General features: G+C 42.1%; 2 protein-coding genes across 7 annotated transcripts in view; one reads left to right on the forward strand and one right to left on the reverse strand.

Moving 5' to 3' along the window:
* radil (Ras association and DIL domains) overlaps positions 1-16,561 on the forward strand; it is a 146,916-nt gene extending 130,355 nt beyond the window's left edge. For 3 of the 6 annotated variants that reach the window (XM_068055796.1, XM_068055797.1, XM_068055798.1), the window contains 3 exons: positions 6,159-6,298; positions 6,731-6,870; positions 7,678-13,411. In XM_068055796.1, coding sequence (XP_067911897.1) covers positions 6,159-6,298; positions 6,731-6,870; positions 7,678-7,777 — 380 coding nt within the window. In that variant the 3' untranslated portion in view covers positions 7,778-13,411. Of the gene's footprint in view, positions 1-6,158; positions 6,299-6,730; positions 6,871-7,677; positions 13,412-14,441 lie in introns of those variants that run through there. The other 3 variants (XR_010977370.1, XR_010977368.1, XR_010977369.1) reach the window with 3 other exon arrangements.
* A 1,896-nt stretch (positions 16,562-18,457) lies between these two features.
* Positions 18,458-26,078, reverse strand: part of ap5z1 (adaptor related protein complex 5 subunit zeta 1) — a 40,732-nt gene continuing 33,111 nt past the window's right edge. Inside the window, exons 14-17 of the mRNA XM_068055803.1 lie at positions 25,598-25,695; positions 22,435-22,567; positions 21,208-21,422; positions 18,458-20,620 (exon numbers count right to left, since the gene is read on the reverse strand). Coding sequence (XP_067911904.1) covers positions 20,347-20,620; positions 21,208-21,422; positions 22,435-22,567; positions 25,598-25,695 — 720 coding nt within the window. The 3' untranslated portion in view covers positions 18,458-20,346. The remainder of the gene's footprint in view (positions 20,621-21,207; positions 21,423-22,434; positions 22,568-25,597; positions 25,696-26,078) is intronic.

The following is a 26,078-nucleotide window of genomic DNA, read 5'->3' on the forward strand; positions in this document are numbered from 1 at the left end:
AAAGGGTTTAAATTAAGTATCACAATAGGCTTAGAGAGTTGAATCATTTTACTGTTGAAAAATGTAGACTTTGTGGACAGACTGTTTGAACTTGAGTGGTTAGAGAAACAAAGGATTGTACATATAAACTATTGTTATTGGCTATCCCTCACAGGCGAGGATAATTGTCTTTCGTGAGTCCGAAGATGGCTGATGAGGCCAATTCAGGAGGTACAGACTTTATGGCATGTAGGGCATTTGTTGTCATGTGGGATGTCTGGTCATGTATTGTTAGTTCAGGTCATGGCTTGTTCTTGATGCCGCTCTCGCTTTTCCTCTTCATTTTGTCGTTGATGGTTCTCAAAATGCTGAGATCCTTCCCACAGACTCTGCCTCCACCTGGTTCAGACCGGGGTGATGGTCTCCCAGCAGTTGATGTCAATGTTGCATTATTTCATGTTGGTTTTCAACACATCCTTGAAACACTTCTTCTGTTCTCCTCTGGTGCATCTGCCTGGACTGAGTTGGGAGAAGAAGACCTGCTTTGGGAGCCTGGTATCTGACATCCGAACTCAATGACCAACCCAACAAAGCTGATGGTGGATAATCATAGCCTCGATGCTTGTGGTGCCTGCTTGTGAGAGGACACTGATGTTGGTGCGCCTGTCCTCCCACTTGATATGTAGGATCTTCCACAGGCAGCATTGATGAAATGACTGCAGTGCTTTGAGGTGCCTCCTGTACGTTGTCCATGTTTCAGCTCCGTGCTGTAATGGAGGGATCACGACTGTGTGATAGACCATGAGCTTGGTTTCAGTTCTGATGTCACGATCTTCAAACACTCGCTTCCTCAGGTGGCCAAAGGCTGCACCAGCAGGTTTCAGGTGATGCTGGATTTCTTCGTCAATGTCAGCCTTCTCTGAAAGATAACTTCCAAGATACTGGAAGTGTTCTACGTTTTCTAGGCACTCAACATGAATCCTAAACAATGAGGCTGGGGCGTGTGCATTTGAAATTTGCTGATGGAAGACATTGGTCTTCTGAATGTTGAGTGCAAGTCCCATCTTCTCATATGCCTCAGTAAATACGTCGATGATTCTCTGAAGATTGGTTTCGGACACAGCACTTACTACAGTGTCATCAGCGTATTGGAGCTCAATGACTGAAGTCAGGGTGGTCTTAGGTTTTGATTGGAGGAGTTGCCTGAAATTAAATAGTTTACTGTCCATTCGATAAATAAGCTGCACTCCAGCAGGGAGCTCGTCTCTAGTCAGACGGAACATGCAGCTAGGAAGATCAAAAAATGAGTTGGGGTGATGACACAACCTTGTTTGACTCCTGTCTTAACCTCAAAGGGATCTGTAATGGATCCGTTGCTAAGGATCATCGCTCGTATATCATCATGAAGCAGGTGAAGGATGGTGACGAATTTTGGAGGACATCCATACTCCAACAGAATCTTCCAGAGTGTCTCACGATTTACAGAGTTGAAGGCATTTTTCAAGTCAAAAAATACTATGCAGAGAAGTTGATGTTGTTCGCGACATTTTTCTTGTAGTTGGCGAGCTATGAAAATCATGGAAACATAGAAACATAGAAAATAGGAGCAGGAGTAGGCCATTCGGCCCTTCAAGCCTGCACCACCATTCATTATGATCATGGCTGATCATCCAACTCAGTAGCCTGTTCCTGTTTTTGCCCCATACCCTTTGATCCCTTTAGACCCAAGAGCTATATCTAATTCCTTCTTGAAAACATACAATGTTTTGGCTTCATGTCAGCGTCTTGATGGCCTAAATCCACTTGAGATTCGGGGAGTAGCTCTTCAGCAAGTGTAATGAGTCGGTTCAGAAGGATTCTTGTAATGATCTTTCCTGCAATGGAGAACAGGGACATGCCTCTGTAATTTCCACAGTTAGATTTGTCCCCTTTCATGAAGATTGTCACAATCATGGTGTCCTTGAGATCATTCGGGACTTCCTCTTCATTCCAGATCTGTAGGATGAGGGCATGGAGCTGTAATGTTAGTTCCTCTCCTCCGTGCTTAAAGATTTCAGCGGAGATTCCATCACCTCCTGTGCTTTGTTCTTCATTTGTGCAATGGCTTTCATCACCTCCATAGGCGTTGGTGGAGTTCCAAGCTCGTCTTTAACTGGATGTTGTGGGATGGAGTTGAATCCACTCTCGTTAACAATTGATTCATGATCGAAAAGGTCTTCAAAATTCTCCCTCCAAAAGGCGTTGACAGCTTCCCTTTCCTTGATCAGAGCTCCCTCATCCTTAGGCCTCAAAGGAGCTGGTCCTTGAGTACTAGGGCCATAAATGGTCTTTGTGGCAGTGAAGAAGACATTGATATCATTCATGTCAGTGAGATGCTGAATTTCCTTTGCCTTGTCTGCCCACCACCTGTTCTTCTTGTTGTGGGTGCTCCTTTGTACCTCTGCCTTTGCTTGTTGGCAAGCCAGTCTCTTTTACTTTGAGTTTGGGTCATTCTGCCAGGCACAGAAAGTCTTGCACTTGCGATCAATCAGTTCATTGATACCCTGATCATTTTCATCAACGTGTCTCCTGACAACCTAGCCAAACACCGACGTCATCACTGTGGTCCGAACTGCGCACATGCGCAGAATGCATTCATAGTTGCGCACGCGCAAATTGCACCTGTGAATTGCCAGCTTGCCAGTGCTAATGCGCGCATATACGTGAATACATCATCATGCAAAAGGAGGTCAGCCTCCAGTGCGAGTTTTGGAAATCGGCCTCAATCGCTGCTTCTCTTCCCCGCTCCCTCCCACCGTTCTCTCCCGTGCCCACCTGCTCGCTGCTCCATTTCGCCGCTTCTGACTGATCGCCACTCGCTTCCTGCCTTACGGCTAGCACCCCACTGGCTCTCCTTTCCCCCACCCCCAACCTGCCTCTTCTCCAGGCGGCAAGATGGGGAACGAGTTGTGGGAGGGAACGGCAACCAGTCAGTCATGAGAGCATGGGAGAGAATTGCAGGATGGAGTGACAAGCAGTCGGGAGTAGTGGGAGGGAGCGACGGGAAGGCAGGCATAGGAGGGAGCGGGAAACTGAATGCAGCGATTGAGGCAGTGATCGCAAGAGGGAGCAGGGAGCAGAAATGGAGATCATCAGAGGGTACTGTTGGGGGTGTGGGGAATGGAGGCGGCGTTCGTGGCGTTGAGGGGTGGGGGGGGAGTTTGTGTTCAATTCTTTTTTGTGTTACATTGAGCAGCGCCATCTTTATTCCTGGAAGCTGCCTGAGACGTCACAGACAGTCACATTTCAGTCAATGAGGCTGCATTTGAGCATGTGCCAGTACTGAGCCACCTAGTGGTTGTATTGTCAGCACACACAGCCTTTCATCAAACCAGTCCTGATATTTCAGATAAATCGAAGTGTATCTTTGGAGGCATTGATGATATTGGACTTAAGGACATACCAAGTGCTGTGGACACTCTTCTTTTGTTCTTGATTGAAGTTTGAAAGTTTTTCCTCAAGGCATTGTTGAAATCAATCTCTTTTGATTGGATCCTTCAGAGCTTTGACGTTGATCTTTCATGGACATCTCTTCTGTTGCATCCATTGTTTGGGAGCCAGTTTGATGGAAATGATTGAACGAATAAGTCAGTGTTCGGTCTGGCAGTCATCAGCTTCTGTCATTGCTCTGGTGGTGCGAACATCTGTGCGATTCCAGGCACGGACGATGACGTAATCGATCAGGTGCCAGTGTTTGGACCATGGGTGTTGCCATGACTTTTTGTATTTGTTCATCTGGTGGAACAGGGTATTGGTGATGATCTATGTTCGACATGTTTGGTAAGGAGAAGAATGCCAATAGAGTTGACATTTCCAATTCCTTCCCTGTCAATGGTTCCATTCTATAGATTTGAATCTCTTCCAACTCTGGCATTGAAGTCTCCATGAAGAATAAGCCTGTCCTCCTTCGGAACACCGCAGAGAGCTTGGTCAAGCTTGGCATAGAAATCTTCCTTGATTTTGTCATTCGGTCCAGAGTTGGGGCATATGCACTGATCATGGTGGCATTTTGGCTCCTTGCCAGGTTGAGACAAAGAGTCATGAGGCACTCATTACTTCCAAGAGGGAACTCATGAAGCTGGTTGACAAGTTCATTCTTGATGGCAAATCCAACTCTGTGAATTCTGTGTTCTTCTTCTGATTTTCCCTTCCAGAAGAAAGTATAGCTGCCTTAGTGTTCCCTGAACTGCCCCTCACCAGCTCACAGGTCTCACTCTGAGTGGCGGTCAATATCACATCGCCGGAGCTCTTGGGTGACAAACGCAGTGTCACGCTCTGGGCATTCACTTGCGGGTGTGTGCATTAGGGTCCTGATGTTCCAGGTCCCAAACTTTACTACTTGTGTCTTTGTGTGTTACTTCCATGGAAGGTGATCCCTCTGGATGTGGCTATCCAGTTGGGAGAGGTGAGGCAAACTATGTTTAGGGCACCTTTTCTAGCCCCCTTCCCAGAGTGGCTCCTAAACAAGGCTGCTCAGTCACAGTTACAGCTGTCAAAAGGCATCCCTGCCTCATCCAAGTGCTGCACGACCATCTTGTAACTGTCGCCTCCATGCCAGATCATGAGCAGAAGCTTCCAGACAACACAATCCTGCTCCTGCCGCCATTTGCTGGTCGCCAAAGGGCTTGGAGGATGTACTCGGAAAGGAAGGTGCCTGTGCATGACATCTTTTAACGCGGAGAACCTGTTGCACATCAGTTTCCATTCGTATCTTGTCAGAACGACACCTTGATCGAATGGCAAGGGAGGGAGGGGGTGTGGTTCATTCCGCTGCAGCTTTCATTCGCTAGAACAACAGTTGAGATATTTCAGATGGCACATCTTCCTCCATCTGTTCTACTCTTGAGGTCCTGATTGCCAGAACCCCGTCTGCTGGGTATTTCTAGGGTTCCTAACAGGCCTTCACAGTAACCAGGGTTCCAAAGTCCACCCCCTCGTCCTCGCTGCGGAACCTGGGGCAATGAGTAAGAAAGTGTCAATCAAAACAGGGTGAGGTACGTTGGGACTCTTTATGTCCTGGGCTGCCTTGATTACCATGAAGGCCTGTTAGGAGCTCTAGAAATACTCAGCAGACAGGGCTCTGGACATATAAACTATAAGCATAGAACTAGACTGGAATCTAGGAGGCTTTTCTTTATGCAGAACAATCGGCACTTTGAACAAGTTGCTGGCTGAGTGTGTTTTCTCTGCAACAGTTCAAACAGGAGCTGGTTGAGTTTCTTGCTATGGCTAATGTCACTGTGTATAAGAATTAAGTGGGATATTGGGTATGTACCTCATGGTTACTGCAATCTTCTAAACTTATTTTGATCGGCTAAAGGGCTTGGAGACTGCTGGTGGTAGGGAGCAGTGGGGCTTACGATGCTTCATTGCAGATAGCTTTAGTTGGGCTTTTTGTCTATTTGTACATTCGTATCTGATCCATAAAACAATTTGTTCTCTTCCAGATCCATTCATCTGCAGCTTTATGTAAAATGAAGATTAGATCCTTAAAAAGTAAACATTTCTAAATAATTACACTGTTTTAAATAACAAACTATATTTTCATTCTGTATTTATATTACTTCAGACCATCAGTCTAATCCACTCCATTTTTTTGGTACTGACAAGCCGGTCCCTGATTTTAAATCCTACTTCCCATTAAAAGATGCAATGTTTCGGATGCATAAAAAAATTGATTGAAAATATCTTTTTTTTTAAATTGCTAGGGTTTTATAGGAAATATTATTGATTTCAAAAGACAGGATCAATGAAAGTCCTGCAGCTTTAAACAGGCAGGTCCTATTCAAGGCCTTCACTTATCTTCATAGGTCCTATTTATATACAGACCTGAATTCCTGGTTTGTGCAGTCGTCCAACCAGGTCATCTCCGTGCTGAAAGTCTATCATCAGTCTGCTGCCCTGCCCCTTCTTGGACAACCAGCTGCCTTGTTGTTTAGGTCGAGTATGACTCTAGTTCAGTTCAGATTTGGAGTTGAAACTTCTCTGGTATTGGTGAGCTTTTAATCCAGAGCAAATCAGCATTCAGAATAACGTAATTTTTTTCAGAGTCAAATGGAAACTACTTCATCTATAGAATATAAAGTTGGCTTATAAACATTGCTTAACACCAGGTGAAGGCTTGCATTTCTTTTGAACAGGAAGAGTATCTGCAGCCTACGATTTACCGACACCAACATCTTCGAGCCTGAGTTCAGGAGAAGATAATCCATGTTGTGTGTTTGTGGTGGAGCTGGGGAGAGGGCCCATTGGCTTAGGAATGGGACTGATTGATGGACTGGTGAGTGAGCTGAACTACCCATTAATCAACAAGAGCAATGACACAGTATTTATACCCACCAGTATTAAAGCTCAATAAATAATGGTACAATAATCATTCAAAATGTACAACATATAATTAATCCTAAGTTTGAAATATTGTTCTGAGTTTTGACAAAAGTATCCATAATCTCAGTTGATGAAAAAGTCAGAATTTTCCATGTAATTTATTGTAACATTATATGCTACACAAACCACATTTAGAGAACAATTTTTGTATAAATCCTTGATAGATTAAATCAACTAGGCTACACAGCAGTTGAGATTCTTGTTTCATAGCCTCTTAGTTCGGAGTTTGAGTTCCAGTGTTAGAAAATACTGGAATTGCCAACCGCTATGCTGAGCAGGAACAGGTATGTTGCCTTTTATACTGGTACTCCTATCTCCTTTACAGCATACGACATTAAATTCCCCTGGGATCTATATCAGAACTCTACTGCCTGACAGTCCTGCAGCCTGTGATGGGAGACTCAGGATTGGTGACAGAATCCTGGCAGTAAATGGAACCAGCTTAATTGGAGCAGATTACGACAGGTAATCATTGAACTTTAACTCACTTCTGGTTTGATGAAATATAAACATCTCCCTCCACCCCTCCCTCAGTAAATGATCCCATTAAAGCACCTCCCACCTTCCTCCCCTCCAGAAGTAAACTGTACCTGTCAACAAAATAATGTCTTATTCCCTTACTTGGAGATTTTAACATGTACTAAAATCACTGGGGGAAGCAGTTTTCTTTTCTGTTACTGGCCCCTCTTGTAAATCCAGTTTAAAAAATACACACAGACACACAAATTACCAAACTGGAAAGCTCAGGGAACATTTTGCATTGAATCAGTGTCACAACTTCTTCCTTAAATTTTCCTCCAGTTGGTTGAGATGCAAAGTTTTAACACAGAACAGTCCCGCAGTAGATTTTGACAGTGAATTTGAAAGTAATCAAAAAATGCATTTTGGTCATGAGTTACAAAAGAAATTGTGAAGCTAACTTTGATACTTATTGCTCATTTCAAGCAAATAAGTTGAGGCTTCCTTTTTAAATTCTGTTCCAGGCAACACATCGGGACAGGCTATTCACAGAGGAGTCCTGTATTTGTTGATACTGCAATTTGGTGTTTGCATGATACACAAGGTGGTTACTAGAGTCTTAAGTCCTAATAACTCATTAGCACTGCACTAACCAGCGAGTTATACACTGGACTCACAGGGTGTCTTTGCTGCATTGTGTATTTTTAGATCAGACTTACATTAGTAATATTAGGGCTGCTCTTAACTTGGGCACATGTTGAAGACTTGGGGGTTCCTGACTGTGAGGTGCTAATTTCTTGCTTCTGATTGCAGTGCAGTGAACCTGATCCGATCTGCGGGCGAGAAACCAAGATTCCTTGTTGCCAAGTCAGATTTCCTCATTGCTGAGAAGATCAGTGCATCATCCTGTTAGTCCTCATTCACTGAACCAGAGAACAGAGCTCGATCATTAAACATTAGTTTATTTTCCCTCTTCATTCCTTCAGATCTAAAAGAGCAAATGAGCAACAACTCGCAAGCCAGTCCATTGTGGCTCCTATGATAAAACTGTTCAGAACCAGCTTATGGAATTAAGTCAAGTGGTTGACAAATGACAGTACAGTTAAGAGCTGGCCTAGCTTCACCTCCTAAACTCAGTTCTTGAAGCATTAAAATAGTTTATACAAAGATATATCTCACAATCATCACACTTACTCTTGTCTGAATTCAGCTCTTCAATTCAAGGATTGAAAAAGCAGCCATGAAAGGCTCAAAATCAGCTCATATCCTTCAGGTAGTTTTATTCACAGTAAAATTATTTGTCTTTGAGACTAACTTTTTCAATATTTAAATGGAGTTATGATTAGACTGCCATGGTCTATCTAGGTACAATGATAACATGGGATTGATCAATATTAAATCGAAACAAAATTAACAAACATTCCCATTCTTTAAAGCTACTCTTCAGAAATCGAGGGAGAGCACGACCACCTCATTGGTCCAGCTCCTGTGTCATCCTCTCATTTGATTGAATAAATGTGTAGTGTTCAAAGGAGACACAGCTAGCCAAAGGAGTGACCAGTCACTGAATAGGAAATGAAGGAAAAATGAACTTTGACAATAACTGACTGTTTTATAACTTAGCTCTTTAAGGACTACAGTACTATCAGCTTGGCTGAATGGTAGCACTGACATAAGGCAAAAGGTTATGGGTTCATGCCTCACTACAGGACTTGAATACATTATTTAGACTGATAGTTCAGTGCATTAGATAAACTGCATCATTTTGATGCATATCCCATTTGTACTGGCTGGTTTGGAAAGCTACTGCATTCTGTTTGTTTGATCTAATCCAAAGAGTTTATTTGGAAACTATGGGGTAGAATTTGACTCTTGATAATGACGCGACAGCCTGTTTTACATCTCTCCCAATTCCACAATGTAAACAGAAATTGGGAGAATTAAATTGGGCTGGCAATTCACTATCAAGCGTTTTACATGATCACACAATCAAAATCTACCCCAGGAACTTCAAGCAGTGGGGTTTTAACCTCTTCTGTTTTCAAAACTGGCAGCAACTTCAAGAAAATATTTTTCTATATTTTTAAACAGTAATTTCAGTGCAATTATCACAACCAAATCCAGAGTTAACTAATATAGAGATCAGCACTGGGCTTGGTAGCTCCAGGATTTTTATTAATGGGAGCAGGTGCTGGATCTGGGCTGTGCTGATCAATCATTGTACTGAATACTGAAACCTTCAATTACTGAGGAAATTGATATTGGATTAGACTGAAGATATAAAAATGTCACTGCATTCTGAACCTCTGTTTCACCTTTGCCAGATTAAACAGGCCCATCTTGGTTGGATTATATTTTTAAATTAGTTTAACCTCATTATGGTTTGTTAGTGCATGGAAATTTGAAGTAAAGTGTAACTGAGGAGGTGTGAATTCCTCTCCAAACTTTAATGGAGCATCAGTTAATCAGGGCCAAAAGCAAAAAATGTTCCAATGAAGTTATTCCAGGTATATTAGTTGCCCCAGCACTAAAAAGGAATGACAGTAAAGTACCAAATTGTACTCCAGCGGTATTCTGTAGAAATGAAATGATCAATGTATATCAGTATTACACCCCCTGACAGAAAGACAAGATAATCAGTACATTAATACTTCAATTAGCAGTAAATGTTTTAATTAATGTAACAGCTGTGTAGCAGCCAGCTGTCCAGTATTGGGCCCTGATTTCTATCTACATCTTACTCAGACTTTATTGAGGATTACTGAAATACATTCCACTTAAATATATATAGATTACACTTACAAGATGCACTTTAACCTGTAGATCAATTTAAGGCAGTATTTCTGAGACAAACTTCATTCTCCCCTCAGACCTGAACTTAATCTGTTATGTTCTGCAACTCCAAAGTAAACCCTCTTTACATGGTGTTTTAGGAACCTTCTATGAAAGGGATACTGTACCATATGTCAGAAATTCAGAGGTAGATGTAGCTCTGTGTGCTCAGTTTAAATTGTAAATGCATTGCTTCTACAGAAGTTTTAAATATTTGTTTTGAAAACCGTTACTTTGAGTGACACAGTTAAAATAATTTCTTTGCAACTCTTTTCCTCTCACCAGAAACATTCATCTAGACAGTTTGGCTCAGTTGATTGACTGCTAAAGCAGAAGACTGAGTTCAAGCCTCACCAGGTCTTGAGCACTGAATCCAGGTTGACATTTCAGTGCAAACTGAGAAAGTGCTGCACTGGTAAAGGTGCCATCCTCTGTCTGCTTGGGCAGCTGTAAAGATAACTCATTTGAAAAAAGATACTCCAAGTATTCTGATCAACACTTCTTTAATCCCATTGAAAACTGATTCAAAATAGTTATTCATTTCACTGCCATTTATGGCACCTTGCTGTATACAAAGTGGCTTCCACATTTACCCACATGTAAGAGTAACTGCATTGTAATTCATTCTATAGGAAGTTTGAGTGAAGTGATGAGATGCTGTATAAATACAAGAGCCTTAAATTTCCTCTGCATTTTTACTCTCAGATACACCCGTACTTTAGGAGCAAACCAATTGTGTCTTAAAAGTTTGCTGGAACTTTGGGTGAGTTAGCTGCATAACTACAATATGCCCAAGCCTCCTTGATCTTTCATGTCTATCAAATCCTCCGTCTGAACGAATCTCTACTCACAAGACCGGCCCCCAACTCTCAAATGTCTGGGGATCTCTCAACAGATTTTCAGGTGCAGCAGGAAACAGTCATTTCTGGCCATTTAATTGCAATATTTTGAGCAATTTGAAAAAGTTATCCCCATTGAAACCTGCTCTGCATCTTTAGGGCATAAGTATATATCACATTAAAAAAAGAAAAGCTTCCCCAATTGTAGTTTCTTAAACAGGTTGGGCGCAAAATTTATTCATCCCGATTTTTGGCTGCGAGGGACCCTGGTTCACAGAAAAGGAGCTGGTAAGTCATAAAATTTATCCATCCACCTTATTTCCATAATTTAAGCAGCAACAGTGCAGCCCTGGACTCCATTTCTGTGCAGGCATTCTCAGCACACTCCAGGGAGCTTAGTAGCATTCTTTGACAGTCACATGCTCCAGGCACCCTGCCCTGTTAAAGGTGCAATACCTATAAAAGGGAAATTGCAACAATGCACTTCAAGCTGCTGGATAATTATTTTTCCCACTGTCAGAAAAGCAATGTCTTCTCGAGAGAAAGTGAGGGCTCCCAGATTTAGCGATCATGTGGAAGCAGTCCTACAGAGTAATCCCCATAAGGGAGTGGCAGCATGTGATGAGGGTCGCGAATAGCCAGAGGGTGGTACCACAGATCTGCCAACAAAAAAATTAATTACCTTATTTGGGTAGTCAAGGTGAATAAATGCATCTGCGCATCACGGCCAGAATTTTACGCCGCCCCAGAGGGTCGGATGGTGGCGGCGTAAAATTGAGCGGCAGGCTCCAGGAGGCCTACCTGCCCCGCTTCCGCCTCTGGACAAGTTTATGGCGCGGGTGGGTGGGAAACAGCCCGCCCACCTGCGGCCAATCACAAGGCCCTTAAGTGTCCACAGATGGCGTGACCATGGACCTCCTGATTTCCTCCCCACACCTTTTCCCTACCCTTCCCTTATGTTTTTAAGCTTTGAGGTAGCCAAGTCTGGCTGCACAACCTCTTCAGAAACAAGTGGAAGGATGAGAGGAGAAAGATAGCTTTGAGAAACAAGCACCATTAATCAACCTAATACCCACAGCCACCAGCTCAGATACTGGCACTGCATGAGGATTAGAGGCTAGTTTAGAATAGAGATCTGCATGCGGTGAGTCATCGGGCACAAATGGGTTTCAGCCAGGGCACAGCGTTAGGACAGCTCATGCAAACTCCCCAGAGGACGAGGTTGCACACCTGTTCTGCTGCAGAGACTCAGATGAGGACCTCATTGGGGTAGAATATAGGAAAACGCTGATAAACATGCACATTGAGATGCTTGGCACATTGGCAGGCCTGCCTGATGGTTTCTCATCACTGGCTAGGGGTATGGAGTGGTCCGGCTCCTGCATGGCACAGGGCATCATGCAGAGCTTGGAACCCATCCTTTCCACCGTGGAGCTGGTGGGCACCTCCATGGCAGCACTGCCAGACCAACCCATGATGGAGTGTCTGATGGCTGCTTTCTCAGCTTCCACTGCAGCACAGGCAGAGGCCTCAGATGCATCAGTGCTATTGTAGAAACTAAAACAGAGGCCATGAGTTCCCTGGCTGCTAGCATGCAGGCTCAGACTGCTGCCCCCGTCGATGCAGATCTGTGTTCGATGGGGCGTGCAGACTCCAACAGTCTGTGCTCCAGCAGATGATGAGTAGTACTGAGGTAATGCCAATAAAGTGGTAGTGGCACTGTGGAGCACAAATCTGCTGTCCTCTCTCAGGATGACAGCATTCCTGCCCCCACTACTGCCACTCCACCAAAGCCCTTGCTATTGTCTCTTAGCCAGTCAGCCCAGACTGCTGCCACCCATGCCAAGATGGTGCAGTCTGAAGCTGAGCCCTCTAGACCCAGAGCATCCTCCAAGGCCATCTGCAGTCTCCCCCAGTGAAACTCAGTAGCCTTCCACCAGCCATGGGGTAGCACTTTGTAGGGTCACTAGAACAGGCAAGAGCACCTATAAGACAGATACTAAGGGAACATACAAGGGTGATTAGTTTTTTTGGTAATGATGTATTGCTAAATAAAGTTGTTATACAAAGGTTATTGCTAATGAGCTTTATTGGGTGTTGTAGCCCAAGGGGACTTTGCCATGGGGAGTCTGAAATGGATGAACTGTAGAGATAGTGGGTCCATGTTGGAGATGGGGAAGTTCTCGTCAACTGAAGCGGATCATAATGCAGTCGCTCTTGCTCTGCCCAATTACACCTGGTGCATGTCTCCTTCCTTGCTTCTCTTCCTGTTCCTCCCCCGAGGTGGCTGCGGGTATTGCAGACTGTTAAAGAATGAAAGCATCATGAATACTGCCAGAATAGAGAGCATTCTTGGGCTAGAGCTTTTAAAGGAGAGCCCCCCCCCCTTCTCTTCCCTCCTTGCAGAGGTTCCCCTCCCTGCTGTCTCCTCCTTTGCCCTTAACAGGCATTAAGGAGCCCTAGCAAAATTAAAACCAATAGGAATCAAGGGGAAAACAGTCCACTGGGCAGAGTCACACCTAACGCAATGCAAGATGGTTGTAGTTGTTGGAGGCCCAATCATCTTCAGCTGCTTCATCAATGACCTCCCCTCCAATCGTCCATCATAAGGTTGGAAGTGGGGATGTTCGCTGATGATTGCACAGTGTTTAGTACTATTCACAACTCCTCAGATACTGAAGTAGGCTATGCCTGACCTGGACAACATTTGGGCTTGGGCTGATATGTGGCACAAATGTTACTTGCCACTTAAGTACCAGTCAATGACCATCTCCAACAAAAGAGAATCTAGCTATCTCCCCTTGCTATTCATCAGCATTACCATCGCTGAAACCCCTACTATCAACATCCTGGTGGTTACCATTGACCAGATGGCAGATGCGTTGACTCCTTAAGTAATATGGCTGAGCAGCCTTCCTGGTCTTGAGCTCGAGCCCCAGGCCCTGCACTGGCTCTGCCTGCGTACAGACTTGGCCTGGGCCTCGGGCTCTTTATTTCTGCCACTGTCACCGAGGAGCCGCCACTGACACGGTTGTGGGGGGGGGGGGGGGTCACAGAAGGAGGGGGAGAGAGACACACACAGACAGTGAGAGAGACACAAGAGACTGCGAGAGAGCTGCAGAGAGAGAGCTAGAGATACACACACAGAGAGTGAGAGCAAGGGACAGAGAGACACATACACACAGAAAGTCAGAGAGAGAGGGAGACACACACATACACAGAGGCAGAGAGGGAAAGAGTGATCAAGATTATTCCTGACAGATGGACATCTGAATACTCCGCATTGCTACATCAAGTGTGCAGGCAGACATTGTCTACTTTTGCAAGCATAAACAATGCCAGGTATCTCACTAAATCAGTGTTCAACATAGTGATGAGAAAGTAAGTTAATAAATGAGTCTTCTCATTTAAAGCTGGTTCACAAAAATGCATATTTTTGTGGTCTTGATTAATAGTAACATTTCTAATACTTTTATCTTTCTGAACATTTTTCACCGGCCTCCTATGTAGTTCAAAAATTATAAAGGGGCCCCTCACATAACGTTAAACACCCCTGCTCTAAAGCCTGTCCACCATCTACAAGGCACATATAAGCAGTGTGATGGAATACACTCGTGGGTGCGTGCAGCTCCAACAACACTCAAGAAGCTCCACACCAGCCAGTACAAAGCAGCCCATTTAATCAGCACCCCATCCACCACCTTAAATATTCACTCCCTCCACCACCAGCCACAGTATGTGCCACCTACAAGATGCACTGTAGCAACTTGCCAAGGCTCCTTCAACAGCAACTTCCAAACCCATTACCTGCAGAGTACCACAATGCACATGATCATATTTCACTTGCTGTATAATCAAGGGTGTTATGTGCCACATGGTTGTCTGATATTTAATTCTGTCACCTAGTAGCTGCAAGGCCCCCATCTCCAATGGACAGGCAAGACAAGACTCCACCGATTTCCAGCACTACTTCCTCTGCACTTGTTAGTTGTGAGATCTATGGAGGACCATTCCTGGTTGCCTGCTGCTCCCTCATGTTCTGTGCTCTCTTTCGTAAGGGAAAGAAGAGACCTGAATGAGAGTTATGGCATGTGTTGAATAGATGGAACGAGAGCGTTTGTTGAGGGTGACTATGAGGGAGAGGTATGACATTGCATAAGGATGAAGGTGAGTACCAGTGATGAACAGACAGATGGGGATGTGTGAGGGAACCACAGACATAGAGGGATGGTACCTACAAGGCAAGTTGGTGTGAGGAGTAACGTACTGGAGTAGGCTTGAAAAGGTAAGAGGGACAAGCATTGGGGTGAACGCACATTAGCGTGTAGGTGAATGTGCCCATTGAACTACTTCCTACATTGCATCCTCCAGCATGGCACAATGATTCTGCTGCTGACCACCCCAGCCACCTTCTTGGCTCCAGCTGGCTTCTTCCTTCCTGCACTAGGATACAGTACATCTCGCTGGGTCCCCTCAGTCCCTAGCAGAACATCCAGGGAAATCATTCCAAGCCACAGCCTTTGATCTTCTTGACTACATTCTCTCACCTCCTTCCCTTGGCTTCCAACTCCTTTAAATTGCATGTCTGGAGTGTTCATTTGAATATTGGAATTGCAATTGCATTATGTGGCTTATCATCATGTGATCTCAGTATCAGCCATTGATTGATCGCAAGATGCTGACAAATGATAAATATTGACAAGCTGTAAGGATAATGCATTACAGAAATAATGGAGTATGAAAGGCCTGAAACTAATAAGAAAACTAAAAGTCAGTATTATACCATGAAGCAGTTCAATATTCCATTCATTCCAGAGGTACTGTTTGCAGAATAAACACTAACTCAAACACAATGCACACTATGTGCTACATTGTCTTCCATTCAGTGAGTCCTCAGTGAAAGGGTAGATCATCATTAATCCTTAAGATTTTCTAAATGATTCCAGTAAAATTGCTGCCTTGTTGAGCAGTTGTCTTCTCTGGCTTTCAATGTTTTGTACTTTGTTTGAAAATGCTCTTGTGATGTGTACACAGTGAACTCTGTTGTGTTTTATACGTTTTTATGAACAAATTCCATATTAACAGATGATACTAGGTCCTCAAGGCAACCACAGGCCATAAAGGCAGCTGTTTAAACTCTCAATAATCACAATGATATTCTTGAATTTTGTTTTGCTTTATGGTTTTTAAGATCCACTTTGTTACAGGAAGCAGTACTTCCACTTTATGGATATTGACATTTAGTCAAACATTGTGACATTTTTAAAATGCAATTACCTCCTCTCTCAAAAAGGAATTAAACTCATCAGATATTAGTCTGGAAGTATTATATTCACAATGATTGACATTTAAATACAAACAGACCAAATGGAATTGTCTTTTAAAGGGGGAACATTAGCATCAGTGTAAATACTCAAGTGTATGTGGTAAGTTTTAAACTAGACCTACCACTTTAAACTTACCCTCATGTGAATGGCTCATCCAAAGCACACACAGCCTTATTTTACTTCAGTAATTCAATGTGGACAATCAGGTGGCGCAAGTTCAAAAACTAAAAATCTCACAATTTGCATTTTTGAACACCAAACTACATTTCAACTCTAAATGACATGTTGTGCAAGACTGCCAGTCTGATAGTGGTGTCATTCTAAATCTCCTAAATTAGAACAACCAGACAATAAGGAGGAGCCTGTTAACTGGACATAACTGCATCATAGTAGGGCTTTAAACTTGTTCTTATGGGGCACATCATAAGGGATGTGCTTACCAACACTCCCCTGTGCTTCAAAAACCAAGCCAAACCATTAAAGTGAGCTTTAAAGACCAGTCATTTCTTCTAGTTTTAGAACACTACTTTTACCTCCATTATATGTATTTTTACGTTAATGTAACTGTTCAAATAATATTTTTGTAATGTAATAATGACTTATATAGAACTTTTCAGAATGTAATTCAAATGCGTACTCAAATGGTGTAAATCTGTCAGTCAATTTCTGAAGAATTCTATGCAAATAAATCATGGATTAATAAGCATCTTTGTTCTTTAGAATTGTTATTTTTACCCTGTGGTTTCATTCTGCTCCAGGAAAGTTAAGCACTTTTCCACGTTGCCATTAAGTAATACAAAAATGGCAAAGCTAAGGCTCTACATAATGCTCAGCCTTCAGTTGTCCATATTTAACTCAAACAATGGCACTAATGAGATTATTTTCTGACACTCAGAAGCCAAAGTCATGAAATATAATGGAAATCTTACATTAAAACTAATTTTTGCAATACCTCAATTACTACACTCTCCTTTCACCTCCAGGATCCAGATTTAGGCCCCAACCCAAGGCTTCCCCGATGGCTGATTGAGTTTATCCAGTGATGGAGCACAGCAATACAGACCAGAAATGTCCCAGATTCAAAGCAGTCTGTGCTGAGTTAGCTAATCTCAATCAGGGTTGAGGGCAGTGTTCCTGGTTAGGGGCAGAAAAATAAATGGGAAAGATTCCTGCTCCTGATAAGCGTAGCGACCCTGTATACAAGTGTAGACAGGGATTGGGATTGGCGGTGATTTCCGTTCCTTAGCCCTGCCCTGTTGAGTTGCCTGTGTACACTCTGTTAAAATTTGCACGTGAATATTGACCACTTGGGTGAGGTACCTGAAGGCAACAGTGTACTTACACTCATTGACATGCCAACATCTCTTTCAACTTTGGATTGGGAGGGGAGAATTGGCCAAAAATAGAAAAATAATCCTGTTTAAAAAAAACTCAGCTCAAACTAACGGGAGGGTTGTCCTCTCTCCAATGTAAATATACTAAGTGAAATGCATTTCAAACAAAATCAGTTATAGTTTAACTGTAAAGTGACAGTCTCTTTTAACATAACGTTGAGATATAGAAATGTTGCAATGGGATCAAGGCATTGTTGATTTTGACTCCAATTTTGCAGAGGTCAGCCAAAAATTATATGTTTCACGAGCACTTCATTCACATAGTGTGCAGGACAAGAAGCCTTTTGACATAATTTTTAAGTTTGACATTCAACCAGCATGCCTTGGGAAGCTAGTAACACGGCTGATGGAAGAAATGCTGGTTTGTCAATCTTTTAAAATTAACTTGCTGAACTTGCTAAGCCAAGAGACAAAAACAAATGCTATTAAGAAAAGCAACAGAGATAGTAACAGCAAGCAAGAGACACTAGTGCTTTAGTTTATGAAGACAAGGCCTTGGATCTAGACAAGGTGAAGCACAATGTTCCAACAATATACAAACATCTTCTCTGGAAAATTGACTATACGGGGCTTCACATAATGGAAAATTCTGGAGAAAGCAAAAGAAAAAGATGGACAGCTTTCTGGGTGTATTAAAATCATGAGTTTAAACAAAAAGTGCAGAATACAATTGGGTATTGTGCTTTTAAAAAGCTTCATAGGATGATGTGGCCTGTCAATATAGCAAACTAACCCTATCCCCTGAAAAAGGGCATAAAATGTTGAACACATCGAAGATCTTTACTGCAGGGACGAGAGACCTGCACTGCAGTCGAGGGTAGGAGAAATCCGATCGAGTATCGGAAGCCTGAACGAGCGTCAGAAGTAGCCTGCAATCAACAGGAATGGCCACCTCAGGTGATTGTATGACTAGTTGATAATCTATTTGAACATTATAAAGCTAGACATTGTTGAAACATTTACTTGCTGGGTGTAAAGTAACAAAGCAGCTTTTTAAAACATTTTTTCCCTTTTCTCCACCTTTTAAATTAGTTAGCACTGCAACCTCACATCTCCAGTGACCCGGGTTTGATTCTGGGTACTGCCTGTGCGGAGTTTGCAAGTTCTCCCTGTGACCTCCGGTTTCCTCCCGCAGCCAAAGACTTGCAGGTTGATAGGTAAATTGGCCATTGTAAAATTGCCCCTAGTATAGGTAGGTGGTAGGGGAATTGAGGGAAGGTGGGGATGTGAGAGGGTAATGGGATTAATGTAGGATTAGTATAAATGGGTGGTTGATGGTCGGCACAGACTCGGTGGGCCGAAGGGCCTGTTTCAGTGCTGTATCTCTAAATAAAATAAATAAATCTGTAATCGTTTTCTGTAAGCATTTTAATTTTCCTGTAATCATTTCAAATTTGTGCATGTTTTATATCTGTAATTGTGGGTACAAATAAACTAACACCATTAACCATAACAATGTTTTTTGAGTGAGTCATCAATTTGTTATTTCGTAATTCGTGGGTAAAAACAAACTAAAAGTTTGGGTTGTTGTTTTCAATCCTTACAGTGTCTCAAATTAAAATCAACATATGTATGAAGCAAAATGTACAGAAAGTTCCTGAACAACCATATCAAATGTATTGGTGGGTACCTTAATACAATTAATCAGTCTTCAGGATTAACCAAACTCACTTTTATACTTAGAATCAGGAGCTAAAGACACAGGACTAAAATGCAAATTAGCAACATATTATTGCACACAAACAATGGAAGTAAAAAACATTTGTTACTGCGCATTCATAGCATTCACTTACAGAAGCAACACAAGCACCATATTTCTTATGAACAGATGAGTCTAACTGCAGAGATGAGAGAGAGCGACTTAACTGGAGTAGACAACATGACATAATGCCACCAAGAATATTGACATTAAAAAGTCAATATTCTTCCCATTTTTCTGAGTGTGCACTATTGCCAGTTTATCTCAAATTTCCATGTGCCAAGTTACAAAGGTTCCAACATAAAACATTTATTTTCCCAATTATCCTGCAATCCACACCAGCCAGCGTTATTCTAGAGACTCAGACTGCATTAGTAAATGAACCGCTCAAGTGCAAAAGGGTTGCGTCCCCAATTCATGTTGGTTTTGATGCAGTTTTCCTACACGTACAATAATATCCAGAACACATGCAGGCTTGTTGCGAGTGATTAAATAGGGATTGCAGATGCAAGCAGTTTCCACTGCTCGCTTGAAATATGGTTTTGAAATGAGGGATACGTGTAATTAGTTTATCTGATTTTTTTTTTTAATTCAATACATTCAATTATGATTCCAACACAAAAAAAAAGAAAAATTGTGAACCAGGCCAAACTAAAGTGAAGGTCAATGGAATAGCAAACCTGCTAAATATCTGAATGACTGCCCTTCACTTCCACAACTCTCCGGCATTCAGGGCTGTCCTCAGATATAAATAAAAGCAGCAGACAATTTCTGGGACCAATGGAAGCCATTAAAGAAGATCTGCAACACCAAGTGGCAAGTTGCTAGAAACAACAACTACACATTGCTTTATTTCTTTATGGCTGTTTGAATATAACAGGAATTCTGCTACAATGTTGTACTGTTTTAGGAATTAAGCACTGGATTTAATAAGTTTAAAAATAAAATCCTTGTTGCACCAAAGTTCTAAGACTATAGGAAAAAAATCTTGTGGCCTGATTGTGCTAAATTATTTTCTTTGTATTGAGAATGTCTGGACAAAATTCTGATTTTAATATTTTCTTCATGCTCAACTGCATAAATAGCATTGGAAGGATTTCTACAATGGATGTTTCTGGGAACAGGGTTGGGGAGGGAAGGATTGAAGGGAAGGAAGGTAATTTAAATTCCTGCCTAAAAATATTACTTCATTTGATGAGATGACACCAATGACTTTCCTTAGGCAGGTGTTACATAGGTCTAACGGTTATGGACTCTGCAACATTGAACACCTATTTATCTACTTGACATTCAGCATACCTTTTATTAGGCTTCATAAAAAAGTAAAGACCTTTTTAAACACATTTCTCTCTGAAAGCTGACACACACACAAGTTTTAATGACCAAAGATTCTATGCAGAGAATCCTGGTGCTAGCTCCCTCTGCAGCACTTTGCTGACAGTCCTCAGGGTGAGAGGTAGTGAAGCATTGGTATCTTTGTACCACCTTGGGCTGGCAATATCCGCAGAGGGTCCCAGTATGAGCTGAGCTACATTTGGAGCTTTCAGCAGATTGTTGAGTTCATTGGCACGAGTCAGAATTTCTTGAATATCATCCTCACTGTACAGGGAGGAAATCAAATCACTCCGAACAAATGGCCTCATCTTGGATAGGAACAGAGAGACCCTGAAGAGAAAAATAGCATGCGTGGAGTTAGAGAAGAGAGTTTCTCAGAAGTTCCACTTATTATGCAAAGATTTACTGAGAAACAAATGAAGGTTTCATTACAAATTCCCCAAAAACATCCCTTTCCTGTTTTTCTTTTAAACTGGAAAGATGGAAGATTGGAGAAAAGGCTATTCGCTCCATCATGTCAGTGCCAGCTCATTGAAAGAGCTATTCAATTAGTCCCACTCCCCTGCTTTCCCCACAGCCTTGTACCTTTTTCCTCCCCCCTTCAAGTATTTATCAAATTCCTTTCTGAAAGTTACTGCTGAATCTACGTCCACCACCATTTCAGGCAGTGCCTTTCGAATCACGATAACTCAACATTAAAAAAAAAATTCAAGTCTCCCATCTAGTTCTTTTGCCAATCATCTTAAATCTGTGTCCTCCTGCTGGTGGAAACAGTTTCTCCTTATTTACTCTATTAAAACAAAATAAAGTTTTGAAAATGGTTGGACTGTGCCTATGAATGAATTCTCAATAGTTGTATGATGACCTCATCCCTCCCCACCATCCCTTTTGATCTATTACTGAAATAGACAGAGTACCTTGGAATTAGGTCCTGGCTCCGAGATGCTAATTTTGCCAGTGTGGTCATGAGAACAGTGATAGCGCGCGGCGAGTACTTAGGGACGCTGACAGAGGCTCGCAGCTGTGTGATTTCAAAAAGCAATGCTTCGAGTGTTTCAAAGAATTTGGTGATCTGTTCAACTGTGCAGCGTCTGTCATAAGACAAGGACATGTACTCCCCGATTATCCAAACCTGAAAGCACAAAACTCAGTTTACAAACTTGGCATCAAAGCAGCAGCTCTTAACTGACAAAGGGTCATTGACCTGAAATGTGAACTTTTTCTCTTTCTAGATGCTGCCTGACCTGCTGAGTATTTCCAGCATTTTCTATTTTATTTTACATTAGCCCATTACTGTACTGACTGGAAAATTCACAACTCACCTTTTATTAATTCCCTCCCGTATTTTAAAAGAAACATTCATTAATCATGAAAAATATGCCCCAAAAGGATACGTGATGCAGCTGATCTGGAGAGAGAGGCTTGTGCACATTTACACACTACACTTTCTAGCTGGTGAAGGAGTTTCCTAACAAAATCACAATCTTACTTTGTTATATCAAACAATGTACATACTTAAGTTATTTTTATATCAGGCAATGACAACTGCTTTTAACAAGTGACTGCACTTCAAAGTACTGTAATTTCATTGGCTGTAAAGCACATTGGGATGTCCTGAAGTTGTGAAAGGTGCTATATAAATGCAAGTTCTTTCTTTCATTTTCCTTTAACTTCAGTCCCAGCTAGATTTGAATGCTGAGCTGGTACAATGGTATACTGATACAGCACTACCCAGTTTATATGATAAGAACAATCCCATCATAAACTGTAAAAAAAAGAAATTTGGAAAACAACATCCTTCCACAATCTCACACCCACCTAACCCTACAGCATTTTTGAGCCCTGTATCTCAGCCTGCATCATTCGCTCCTCCTTTCCACACACACGTCACTATGAATTTCTGGACAGCAATCAAGAGTGGGAGCTATAGTAAATTTTCCCCTTGATATTCCAGCAGCTCAAAAGCCATTTGTAGAACCTGTGTTGAGATTAGCTAACTTCTTGCTCAGTACAGTTCAGCTACTCAAATGGATAAACGTGCTGAGTCATCAGGACGAGCAACGTACAGGCATTGCACATCTAACATGTTTCAGTCTTACTCTGGATTGGGTCAATAAGCAAGGTTACACTCTGGAATTCCTTACCACATGAGTGAAGAAATTCTCCTTATTGATTATGTTGCTGACTGCTCCACAGAATTCCAGCAGCTCTTTGGACTGTTCTACTATGAGGGGTGGGTACAATTTACATAACACCATCAGTTGGGAACTGAATACTCTGTGGAATTGGAGACAGAGAGAGAAATAAGCAATACACAAGGTGCACCTGTACAGGTGGTAATTAACCATAATGCACATGAAACTTTACCTAAAATAAATTTAGGCATCCAACCTAAAGGGTTTTAACTGCACCAGTTTATGCCAAGATATTATACAGTGACATTACACCAGTAGTTCAGTGGACTCAAGTGTTACAACCCACCCTGTGCACCGTGAAGACTGGCGATTGGGTGCTGGCATTGCACCTGTACCAGCACACCAGTAAAGTTCATTGTGACTCAGTAAACCAGTTTTATCATTTCACTGTATATCTAACATTTGTACAATAATGACTTTCAATGTTATCAAATTATAAGCAAATAACACAACTGACAGGATCTTCTGTATCAGCTGTACATAATATTCTGGAAAAGGAAAGGTTCAGCCTGAAATATTATTTCAAGTCAGCATTCACTTCCTTTGTTTCTAGGACTTTCTTGTAGCTGCAGATCTCCTGCCTGTCAATGGTATAATGACAGGTAGTGAGTGGTTGACCTCAACAAATGAGAGACATCCACAGTTCATGACCTCTTCAACACCACTGGCAACAATTTACATTTACATTCTAGAATCACCACTACCCAATGACTAAGCAGCAAAAGCCACTGCCCAGATTGGTACCGAGTTAAGACAGATCAGAAAGTACCAAGTTTGATCCCTTGTTAGTTATCATCATCATGGCTTCTGTGCGATGAGCTAGGGAGGAAAACCAAGTACCAGGATTCCTGCTCTTTATCACTATCCAGTGGTTCAGATGTATGCAATTCAAGGAAAATTGAATCAGAAATGTTGACATAGGGATTTTAAATGGAAAATGTTGACAAAATTTGGATAACTGGAAATAAGGTTTAGGGCGAAGAAGTTTATACACTCAAGATTAGTGTGTCATAGACAGACATACAAAGATATTACATATTATTTACAACACAAACAGGGTTGGGGAATTCAGCCCAACAGGTCCATGCCAATGTTTGAGCTCCACAGGAGCTTCCTAACACCCTTCTCCGTCTAACCTCATCAACATATCCTTCTGTTCCCCTCTCCCTCATGTGGTTCCATTTAACTGCATCCATGCTAGTGACCTCAACTACTCCATGTGGTAACGCATTCCACATTCTCTTGAATTCCCAATTGGATTTATTAGTGAAATCATATATTTATGCCCCTTTGTTTTACTCTCCCCCGCAACTTCAAACATCTTTTCTACATCTACCCTACAAAACCTTTCTACAATCTTAAAGACCTCTTTCAGGTCACCCCCTCACTCTTCATTTGCCTAAAGAAAAGAATACCAGCCTGTTCAATCTTTAATGATAGGTACAACCTCTCAGATCTGGTCTCGTCCTTGTAAATCCTTTTTGCACCTTTTCCAGAACCTCTATACCCTTTTTATAACATCAAGAACAGAAATGTGCGGAGAACTCAAATTGTGGTCTAACCAAGGTTCTATATAAGTTTAATATAAGTTCTTTGCTTTTCAATTCTATCTCCCTGGAAATGAACCCCAGTGCTTAGTTTGCTTTTTTATGGCCTTATTAACCTGCACTGCTACTTTTAGTGATTTGTGTTTCTGTACCATCAGTTCCCTCCACGCCACTTAGACACTTATTTGCCAAGGACTATCAACATCCGAGGGGCTACCATTGACCTGAAACTGAACTGGTGTAGCCATATAAATACTGTGGCTACAAGAGCAGGTCAGAGGCTAACAATCCTGTAGCGAGTAACTCACCTCCTGACTCCCCAAAGCCTGTCCACCATCTACAAGGCACAAGTCAGGAGTGTGATGGAATACTTTCCACTTGCCTGGATGGGTGCAGCTCCAACAACACTCAAGAAGCTTGACACCATCCAGGACAAAGCAGCCCGCTTGATTGGCACACCATCCACAAACATTCACTCCCTCCACCACCGACGCACAGTGGCAGCAGTGTGTACCATCGACAAGATGCACTGCAGCAACGCACCAAGGCTCCTTCGACAGCACCTTCCAAACTCGTGACCTCTACCACCTCGAAGGACAAGAGCAGCAGATGCATGGGAACATCACCACCTGCAAGTTCCCCTCCAAGTCACACACCATCCTGACTTGGAACTATATCGCCATTCCTTCACTGTCGCTGGGTCAAAATCCTGGAACTCCCTTCCTAACAGCACTGTGGGTGTACCTACATCCCAAGGACTGCAGCAGTTCAAGAAGGCAGCTCACCACCACCTTCTCATGGGCAATTAGGGATGGGCAATAAATGCTGGCATAGCCAGTGATGCCCACATCCCATGAATGAATAAAAAAAACTATGCGACCTCTTTATTTTCCCTACCAAAATGCACCACCTCACAATTATCTATGTTGTAGCTCATTACATACCCATTCTGCAAGTATATTAATTCTTCCTATATTTTATTGCAGTCTTCCTCTGCATTAATTATAACCCTCCAAACTGGTGTTGCCTGCAAATTTTGAAATTGTACTTCTGTTTACAGTGGTCCTAGCACCAATCCTTGTGGAACACCACTTCCTACCTTTTGCCAGTCTGAGTAACTACCTATAATCCTATCTCTGTTTTCTATTTTGTAGACATTCTGCAATTGTCCCCTGACTCCACATGTTCTGACCTTAGTCATGAGTCTAATATGTGGCACCTTACTGATGGCCTTTTGAAAATCTAAATATACTATGTCTACGGTATTACCCTTATCTATCCTTTCATTTCTTCAAAGAATTTAATAAAATTGGTCAAGCATGGCTTTTCCTTTTAAAATCCACACTGACTATTCCTTATTATACTTCCAGTTTCTACATGTTTTTTTATTACCCCCTTATATTCAATTGGTGATGATTTTCAGTTTAACATCTCTTAAAATTTCACCTGTGCATGAAGATTCACTCTAAGTGAGAGCACAAACTAATGAACAGAGGTATTTCATCAAGTATTCTATGCCAACCAATATACAAGCCTGTGTAAAACAAAGGTTACTTTACACTCACCGCTGAACTTCTGCTTTGAAGTCAGGGATATCATATAGGAGACTGCTGCGCTCCAGGATAACCAGAACCAGCTGGTTAATCAGTGGACCATCTGCAAACTGAATCCAAAGGGAAAATAAGAGTCCAAAACCAGTCATATGTCACACATTTACCAATCAAAAAAATACGATAGCGATGTTTAAGAGACATCTTGACAAATACACTAATAGGAAGGGAATAGAGGGATATGGGCCCCAGAAGTGCAGAAGGTGTTAGTTTAGGCAGGCATCAAGATCGGCGCAGGCTTGGAGGGCCGAATGGCCTCTTCCTGTGCTGTACTGTTCTTTGTTCTTTGTAAACGGGCAAAGTTCTGATGACAAAAATGCAATCTAATTTTGATTTTAAATTACTTTAAAACAACAATGTCCCGGAACACGAAATAACAATAAATTAGTGGTTTATTAGCTGCCTGGTAAAGTTCAGCATGATGTTCCTCATCACA

The sequence above is a fragment of the Heterodontus francisci genome, chromosome 24 (assembly GCF_036365525.1).
Source record: "Heterodontus francisci isolate sHetFra1 chromosome 24, sHetFra1.hap1, whole genome shotgun sequence".
Lineage (NCBI taxonomy): Eukaryota > Metazoa > Chordata > Chondrichthyes > Heterodontiformes > Heterodontidae > Heterodontus > Heterodontus francisci.